Source organism: Filicampus tigris, chromosome 20 (genome assembly GCF_054856515.1).
Source record: "Filicampus tigris isolate MCC_2025a chromosome 20, RoL_Ftig_1.0, whole genome shotgun sequence".
NCBI classification, from domain to species: Eukaryota; Metazoa; Chordata; class Actinopteri; order Syngnathiformes; family Syngnathidae; genus Filicampus; species Filicampus tigris.
In genome coordinates this window covers 10239879-10249473 of record NC_141236.1, presented here as the reverse complement: position 1 = coordinate 10249473, position 9595 = coordinate 10239879, and the positions used below count along the sequence as shown (strand labels likewise).

General features: G+C 43.8%; 1 protein-coding gene across 1 annotated transcript; it reads right to left on the bottom strand.

Moving 5' to 3' along the window:
• Nucleotides 1-291: 291 nt before the first annotated feature.
• Nucleotides 292-9086, bottom strand: LOC147128252 (single-minded homolog 1-like). The gene is made up of 11 exons (XM_086019054.1): nt 8912-9086; nt 7790-7872; nt 7618-7707; nt 7427-7535; nt 6815-6900; nt 6146-6345; nt 5863-5969; nt 5616-5763; nt 1994-2150; nt 1521-1908; nt 292-1163 (listed from the first exon to the last, which is right to left on the bottom strand). The coding sequence occupies exons 1-11, from the start codon at nt 9084-9086 to the stop codon at nt 436-438; spliced, it is 2271 nt and encodes a 756-aa protein (XP_085875180.1). The 3' UTR covers nt 292-435.
• Between the last annotated feature and the right edge of the window lie 509 nt (nt 9087-9595).

Sequence of the window (9595 nt, the reverse complement as noted above, 5' to 3'; positions counted from 1 at the left end):
GCCGTTCCCATGTTGAGTCAACCATTATTCCTATGGCTCTGTGCACTGGAGGCGAAGGGGCAATGGAGCGACACATTCTCATACGGCCACTGGAAATCCAAGACAGATTAACCAACAAAGCCAATTGCGCGTGAGACATTTCGGTCGCAAACACCGGCTTGATGTTTAACCAGACACAGAACCTTTGTCGCCTCTGCAGGAAGAAGGGAATTCAGTTCACCACCATTCAAATAACTCTTGTTTCCCTTATAGTGGAACAAAAGCGGCAGCCTTTGCCTCTTGGCTTTGTGAACATGGGTTCATTAACATTCTCGGAAAAGAACATGATCCAGTGTCAAGAATAACAGCCCTCTATGTGGATCACCTTTCCGTGCTTTAGAGTCAGGGTTGGATCATCCTCGTTTCCAGAACAAGACCCATCAGCATCAGATATTGTCAGCTCCCGTTGGTTATAATCACAGACGTGGCCTTGTGTCCCTGCATCTGCTCGGCCTGCATCCTCATGTGAGACGCAACGTCATATTGGACTCCTCCGCAGGCCAGTCCGGAGTAACTCCTAAGGCTCTCCGGGTCGTACAGGTGTTCCAAGGAATACCCAGTCAATGCATAGGCTGCTTGCCTGTCCAGAGGCTGTCTCTCCTGGGATGGATAGAGCAGAGGGCTCCCTTGAGGTTGTGACTGATGAGGGGACATATCCGTCTGCATGTAGTCTTTGGCGAGGGGAAGACCGGACCTGGGGATGACGTCAGAGCTGGGGCTGCTGAGGCGAGAGAGAGAGCCAGGGCTGGTTGTGTTTTCGTCGTTGTCCAGAGGCCCGGGGACCTTTACGCGGTGATGGAGGCGCTCAGAAGGGAGGTCAATGCTCGGAGCTCCCGGGCCTCGGCACACCACGCTTGGCATGCTGAGCTGCGAGTGATGGGATAGTGACGAGTTGAAACATGGACTGTGAGTCTTCGAGACGTCGAGCGGCGATTTGTGCTGCTGAAGACGGCTCTCTTCCTCTTTGATCATCTGTTGCGTGGCACGAATTAGGGTCTCCATTTTACTGGGCTCCCGAGGACTGGCCTGGAATTGGTCCCCGTGGTACCGCTCGCCGGAATCACTGGTGGATCCCCCACCGTCCGGTGAACTCATGATGCTGTCTTCATCCCAGTGGCCTCGTCCTATTTGAATCAGAGAAAAACTGAATTAGATGGTATAACGCAAACATGTTACACTTCCTGGCTACATTTACCTCTCATATACTCTACTGGAAAGAGTACTTTCTGCTCTGAATGTGCATATGGAATCATACAATGTCTTGGCAAACAACAGTGATTTGGGGCTGTGCATTGTGAAATTACTTGGCTTTCAATTTGAGGCAGTTTTTGAACAGATGGTATCAATCGACACACTGGCAAGAGACGGCATAAACAACTTAGCATGTCCCATAATAACATTTGGAAAACAGCTACCAGGGGCAGCGAGGCCAGAGCTATTTCCAGAGACAGATGGTTGCGGACTCAACCCTAACACCTCACCGTGGAAGGCGGCGTGGTAGGACGTGATTTCGTAGCCCTCGCTGTTGTCCGCAGATGGTTTCGGAAGGGCCAGCACAGAGCGAGTGGCATCCCACCACACCTCTCTTCCTGACTGGGGGGCTCCCAGGAAGTATCGTCCACTTTGACATCGAACCCGATCGCAGGCGGTCGCAAGAGGACGGGTCTGGGCGTGAGCAAGGTCCTCTTCCAGTAGACCCAAGCCATAGCACAGGGAGCCAGAGTCCGGATACAGTCGGTAGGCGCACGATGCCTCTGCGGCCTCACTCGGGTCCAACAATTGAGGCGAGGCAGCCTCCGTCAGGGGGCTCCCTCCCCATTGGCTGTCTTGGTCCGACTCTGAACGCTCTGGATTGAATGCTGAAAACGGCTGCAGGAACACAAGAAAACAACACGATGTGAATGGATACTCAGACAATTGACCCTGGCCTTCTTGCCCCTGTTTAGTTTATTACCTGTGGATAGGGTGACACTCTGGCTTTAGCTTTTGACTGGGTCAGACGTGACTTTGTGCTCTTCCTGTCCTCATTGAGACTGTCAGTGTAAGGAAAAGCCGGCTTGGTGGGGCTCATTTGGTCCAGGGACAGCTGCATTCCTTTGTATTCTGTGTCCCTTTGTACACATAAACACAAACTACTGTAAGGCGCTAAGAAGAAAAGCTCAAGATAATATTTATCCTAATATCCTGCCATGGATTGACCCTGTGAAGGGACGGGATAACAGGATTTAGCCTTTTGGTTTGCTGTGTTTTATCATTATCGTGCTTTCTTAGGAGGGCATCGGGCACAATTTTCAAATGCTCATCTTCCAGCTTTCAAGCATTATTGCCCTTCAGCAAAACGAAAAACCTGGTCAAAATGGTCAAAGAAGTTTTGTTGCGATCAGAGGTGGAATCAGTACCAACCAGTCTCGTTTGAGCTTTTAACAAGATATTTTGCGACTGGGAAGATTTAATAAATAAACCGTATATATATAAAAATTTACAGGATTTTATATTTCAGAAGAATAATCCAAGGTTGAGAGAACTGGTTGAAAAACTCTGATTAGTTATTAACACTTGATGGATGAGCTAGCTGTGGCCAGCTGTCAAAGTGTTACTAACCAGTCTCATTTGAGCTTTCAACCAGTAATCTTCAAACTGGAAGCATTGTTCAGAGCAAGAATCCAATTGATTTTGTTGGATACATGGCACAAGATTACCAAGGTAGCTCAAATCGGAGGTTGACTCATTAACCAGTTCAACAGATATCTTTCAGCAGCAAATTTAAAAGCTATCATATTCAAACTGGGATGTTGGTCTTTGTAAAAAGCCAGGGCAACCAGTCCTGGTTGTGGTGCACCTTTCGTCCAAAGTCAGCTGGGATTGACTTTAGCTTCCCATAACCCTGAGCCGGACAGAAAATAGACGGATGGCAAGAATCCAGTGGATTTTGAAGCTAAAATCAGAGGCTGAATGAAATCCACTTTTGTCAAAGCTCTCCCAGCCATAATTTTGATGAAGAAATAATCAAAGCAAGAACCCCTCATATTTTATATTGCCTGACATTATTCATCCGGTCAGATCTCTCAGCAAACATTTTACACCAATCACTCCATTGTGAATATCGTTCTGTCAGAATGCTATCAATTTTGAATGTTATCCAGAACCAGATGTTTCAGAGTTCAAACTCATACAAATCCGTCTCGCCCAAAATTTTGCTGTGTCTTCAACCAATCTTTACACTTGGATCATTGTTGTTGTTGTACAAACGGTTTATATTGTAGGTTGTCCAAAGCAACGGGTCAGCGCAAATGTGTGTCCAAGTCAAATTTAGTTCACTATATCAAAGTAATAATCCTACCGACATTGAAGGCTGCCTTTTTAAATATTCTAAACCGATCAAGTTAAAATATACTACTTGAATGACACATGCTTGTACGCGCGCTTGACAATTTAACCCAGCGTGCTGGAACTGAACTCAAGGCAAAGTGTCAGTGCAGAGGGAGCGACAAGGCTCCTGTGTCAAGTGCTCAGCAAACATGAGCCTATTATAATTTATCACATCGACAGTATGTAATAGCAGCTGCCTGGCATTTTAAACCCCGTGGCCCATCCCTGACCCCGCGTAGCCAGCCTCTTTAATAGGACTCTAAATATGACCCATTCTTTATGTACAACACCTCAGGAGAAAGGCTGTGTTTGGATAGCCACCAGCGAGTGAGTGTTATTTGCTCTTGCAAGGTATAGTTGCGGCGCTTTCGGGGGCTGCATCCTATCTGCACCCTGCTGACTCGTGGCTGAGCCAATAATGTCGGGCCATTGTGCAAACTCAGCTGTGTTAGCCGAATTCCACCTCGGGGTCAATGTCAGACCACCTCGCGCCTGAAATGCACCACCGGTGTGGCTCCTGACATGTTTTATTAATGGCTTCTTGTTGGCTGCTTGGTAGTAATTGTTTTTCCTCTCAAATGTTAAAAGAATGCAGTCACGATGTTTTCTTCACAATGCAAGCGAAGAACTATGTCGTCTTGTATGTGGCGGCATTACATGCACTTAAATGTTACACGTGGATGAGCCTAACAAGGCGAATCCACCGTGTACTTGCTGAGAGATAGCTATTGATTCCTAGTTCCCCGTTCGATCGACTTTGCTTTCTTTACACTGGCGATCGATGGCGGCAGTAGAGGTTTTTTGATGGGGTTCAACCCCGATGTTTGTCTTGCTGTCTCGAAGGGTCTGAGTGTGATTTGTGCTCTCATAACAACAACTTCCCTGAGCCCTGCTGCCGCAGTGTTTGGTGGATTTGTCAAGAGAGGGTATATAGTGATGTACCTCTTTTAGGCTACATTTCACAATTCCAATTTAGCGCCTATAACAGAACCCTACAATCTATATCATCTCGTATCTAATTTTTCTTGGATGAACATAACGTCATGGAGGTTTGCGCGTCAGGTTTTAATATCATGCATAGCACAGAGTCAGGCCTGCCATGAGTTTTTATTGACATCCTCCTGGCTGATGACACATTGTTGGATCTGACTGCGGCGTTTGATACGGTGGACCACAGTATTCTATTGACTCATTTGCAGCACCAGGTGGGCATTGGTGGTAGCGCTCTAGAGAGGTTTAGATCCTATTTGGTTGCTTTGAGTTCCATTCCGTCCCACTGTCGTATGGTGTTCCACAGAGTTCAATTTTGAGGCCCTTGCTATTTTCATTCTATCAACTCATCTTCAAACACATTTTTATTCTCTGGCTTTTGACTCAGCATGCGACTCGGCATTGTTTTAGGTGTTTTATGGTGTTTACCCGTTTTGCCTTATTTATTGTTTTAACTCTTTTTGTTATTGTATTGCAATACTCCATGTAAAGAACTTTGCATGCAGCAATAATTGTTTGAAAGTGTTTTATAAAGTTGAGTTGAGTATACGGTATCACTCTTTCCATTTAATGAAGCTGAATCCAAAACGCATGGTTGACGACATTCATTTTCAAATATTATTAAACCCATTATAATCCCTCAGGGAAAAATTTCAATTTACAATGCGGGAGAGGACGGTGCCTGGTTCAAGGGCACCTCGGCAGTAGCCAGCAAGCAGACTAGCATCTTTCCAACAACTAACTTCCATTTCTTTATTGTCTGGAGTGGAACTCCAACCCGAGCCTGAGTCCTTGAACATGGGCAACCGTAGATCACAATTAGACGCTGGCCATTATTTTCCTAATTTAATGGTCTGTGCACCACCCTGTTTTTTTTCGATAGTTTTGAATGGCATCAAGGGTGCATTGTCCACATATGAGCCCAGGCATGAGTCGGATCTGTGGATAACAGATCCCATGCCTTTTGCACATTCATTTCACTGCCTTATGATGCCTATCCAAAGTGAGACCAAAAAACAAACTTGGGATCCAAAAACTGCATTGGGTCCGACTAACCACCAGAAACAACTGGCAAGCACACATCCGATCAATTTAAATAAAGACCTACATGCCATCAAATAAATCAAAGTGACAACAACACAGATGTAAACAAACATGATATTACATAGTGTAGCATAGACGTCCAATTAAAGGGCTCACAAATCTTGCAGACTCACGTGAGGACGTAGTTGACGCTGACTATGCAGTGGGGTCTTGATGACCTGCTGTTGTGGACGATGGTGGCGTAACTCTGCACCCACACCCATCCGCCGTGCTTGGCCAGGAAACGGTAATACTTAGTGGTGACTTGGCCCTTTACCAACACTGGGGGAGATAAAAGAATCACACAGATGACAGAGATTAGCGCGTTTGTGTGTGTGTGTTTGCGCTGGCGTAATGGTCCGCATGTGTCGGCGCACTCACGGAGGTGGTGCGCGCAGCGGAGGTGGAAGATGTCACAGCTGTGCACGTGATGGTACAGAGTTTTCTCAATCAGGTCCTGCGGCTCATAACCCGTCAGCTCGGCAACCCTGCAGAGAAATGATTGGATTCTGTTAAAAAAAAAAAAAAAAAACAAACAACAAAAAAAAACTTTGCCATATTTACGTTTGAACCGCTATTGCAGAGGGATGTGAAATCTGCTCGTAATTATCAGGTGGCACTTACAAACTAACCTAATGATGGTCATTTGGAAACGCGCGCTCACCTGGAGTCCAGGAAGATGAGCTTCATGTCCAAACTGGCCCTGAACATAAACATGTTGCTGTGCAGTTTGATCTCGGTCACGGCGCTGGGGGGCAGGGAGTGCCCCACCGCCACCAGGCCCACGTTCTGGTAGCAGCCCTCGAAGGGGGCCATGTCCAAGCTGTACTGACGGATCTTCAGGTAGCCACTGCAGTGGATCACCTGGAATGGAACGTGTTCTGCATCAACATAAATGGAAACTGCGCTATACGATTTAAAGATAATGCGGCTTGGATGGATGGATGATTACTGATTTATTTGAGGAGAAATGCGTAAAATACAAATATGATATATTATATAGTATTTTGGGGGGGCTAAAACAGTCGATGCAACAATCTGAAAATATAAATTACTGACATTTATGGCACTAATCTGAGTTAGCACAACAAAGCAAGCAAGTCGTTTGCTCCAAAACATTTTGCTGTGTTGTTTTTACTCAAATCCTCACGTTGGGAGAACAATATAAGACATCTTATAATAAGAGACAATTCGTTCTGGAAACTCTTATTTCTGTGTTGAAAATGTAGGAAAGCTAATTTTCACATGAGCAAAACTTAAAATCGTTTATTGAATTGCCCAATTTATTTATTTTTATTTTTTTTCCATGAATCCAATTACATTTTCATATTACCTTATATCCACCACTGGTGAGGCCTGCGTTTCTTTTGGCCAACACACATTTCATTCTCAGAAAGAAAGAGCGCTCCACTTCATACTCTGAAAGGAAAAATAAGTATTTTTGGTTTCGTGTATTATATCACCATTAGTAGCATATAAATGAAACACATTAGTGTTATAGCACACAATTTTCTGCACGTATTAAACTGGGGGGGAAAAAAAACATGTAAATGAAAAACAAAAATGACTGCTTAATATTACATGCCATGAGTGAAATATGAAACTTGCATATGATATGAAAAACGCCACGCGTGAAATGCAATTTATTCAGGCCTATATTGAATATAACACAAATGACTAAAGTAAGCAATCGGAGGGATCAAGAAAATCAACTAAATACTTCCAGGTGTATACTTTGGCCACATTTATGCACACTGTGCGTCAATCATGCGTCACTTTAACACTGACGCGTCTGTTCCAATGATTGCGTCGCTCGACACGCTCATGACATAGCAAATAGACAAGAATAATGAGTTTCAAACCCAGACGGAATAGAAATAGACCCGGATAGAATGATTAGTGTTGTGTGTGGTGTTTTTTTGTATTTTTTTTTTTTTTTTTTTACCTTGTACAAAATGTGAGTGGTAGGGCTGATGTGGTGTCAGGACAGCTGTCATCTCGTCGTGGTCGGCTGGGTGCACGTATTCATAAATACTGTTTCCGGTCAACTCTACCTGTGGAGAACAACGCCGATCAAGAACAGATATGCAATAAAATAAAATGAAACTTAAAAAAAAAAAACCAAAAAAAACAGACCTGGGATAGTCCTAAATGCACGGACGCTGTCTCTGAAATGTACATTATTTTCCCATCCGGGGCAACAACGAATATAAAGCCATCCAATGTCTACAAATACAAAAAAAAAATCAGCAGTTGTTAGAAACCATTTTGCATAATGATCATAATGACGATAATAATGATGGTAGACCTGTAATAGATGAGAGCCCAGCTCACGTCCAAGATTGTCCAACGGCCTGGTTCGATTTGTATGACCCCAAGCTTCACCCAAACCTGCCATAATAATAACAACGTAAATAAAAACAACTCGGAAATACACGGAATATTTAAAAAAAAAAAATCTGCGTCACGCTATTTTACATTTAAATTATGACATGATATGACTGCCGTGTTAAAAACAACATGCAGGTAGGAACTCAGGCCAAATGCGAATAAATGAGAAACTATTTGTAAAATATGTCAAATCATGTAATCTAAAGGTTATGTCCGGTTATTCGTTCTAGACATGATGATTATTATTATCATCATCACACAAATAGAACAGTCTTACAAATGCATGACGACAATGTCAATTGTAAGGCCGTTTTTTTTAAAAAAAAAAATATATAAAAATGCTGCATATGTTTTCACGTGTAACCGATTTAAAAAGAGAGAGAGAGCGGAAGTGTCGAGCGCGTTTGGCACGATTCTTGCATGCAGGGCCGAGCGTGTGTGTGTGTTTCCTCGCGCTCACAAAGCTTAAGGTGATTACAAGCCCTGCAGGGCCCTCGCTATAATAGCTGCTTCTTGCTCGCAGTCACGCAACCCGCAGAGAGCGCCGCCTTATATACTATACCAAGAGAAGAAAAAAAAAAAAAGATGAGGATGGAGGTCTTTTCTTTGCTTCATTTGCAAAGCTGCAAGCTCGATCAATGTCACATATACACTTTAGCCGAGTCCTCCACTTGCAGTGATTGAATTCATTGGCCAAAATCTGCTCGTCCCTGCGTGATATCGCCGCGCTTTCTTCGATACCATACACGGTCAGTTGAAATGTTTTTAATACGTGCTTCCTCGATGAGTATTTGGAAATGTAGACGTGAGTTGGAGTTTGTGCTCACTGCTTTGTAGAGATAGAAATTTATTGTAGCCTCTATATTATTATTGAGCGATCTGAAATGGAGTTTATGGATTTTTGTAGGCATTTTTTTTTGTTTTGCACACGGTTGTAGTGACCGCCTTCCAAGTGTTTTATCTCTTACACTATTAAAAAAAAAAAGTATATATAGAGCCCCACTACCCCAATATACTAATATACGTAGTGCCGTCTCACCCTGCGGGAAGACGATCCTCATCTTCAGGTAGCTGGTGGTCAGCCGAATGATGGACGCTTTGTCCAGCTGCGACGTAATGGCCGACGGGAGCGGCAACATTTTGGCCAGCTCATAAAATTCACTGTTCTCCTTTTCCCGTCTAGTCCTTGCCGCCGTTTTCGACTTTTCCTTCATGTCGGTGCCGGGTCGTTGCTGCTGCTGCAGCTGATGATGATGATGATGATGATGATTGTGATGATGATGATGATGATGATGATGATGATGCTTGGATATGCGGCCCTGCGTGCTCCTTTCACATCAGCGGCGCGCTTTGCCTCGCGTCATGGTAAATGAGTAGTCCTTTTTTGGGGGGTTGTTTAATCGAAAGGAAAGATGCACTTGAGATATTGGATATCCAGCGTGTGTATTTAGATATCCTCGATATTCCTTAGATCGACGGTCATGCGTCCGACGTGGAGGTTTGCACCCATCACCTGCACAACACAAACTAAACGTTATTAATGCTTTATGTGTGCGCATGCGTGTGTGTGCAAATATATATATATATATATATATATGTTTATAATATAGTGTTTATGATGGAATTGAATGCTGGAGAACGAAATCTATCTAAGCTATAAATCAATCATCATAGGCTCTTATATAAAGTAACCGTCAGTTCAAATTTCCAACGACTCTAATAT

Coding starts and splice junctions, on each gene's coding strand:
- LOC147128252 (XM_086019054.1), bottom strand. CDS start 9,086: ATGAAGGAAAAGTCGAAAACGGCGGCAAGGACTAGACGGGAAAAGGAG. Junction 7,873..8,911: donor GAGGATCGTCTTCCCGCAGG/GTGAGACGGCAC, acceptor TTATTATGGCAG/GTTTGGGTGAAGCTTGGGGT. Junction 7,536..7,617: donor TGCATTTAGGACTATCCCAG/GTCTGTTTTTTT, acceptor TGTTCTCCACAG/GTAGAGTTGACCGGAAACAG.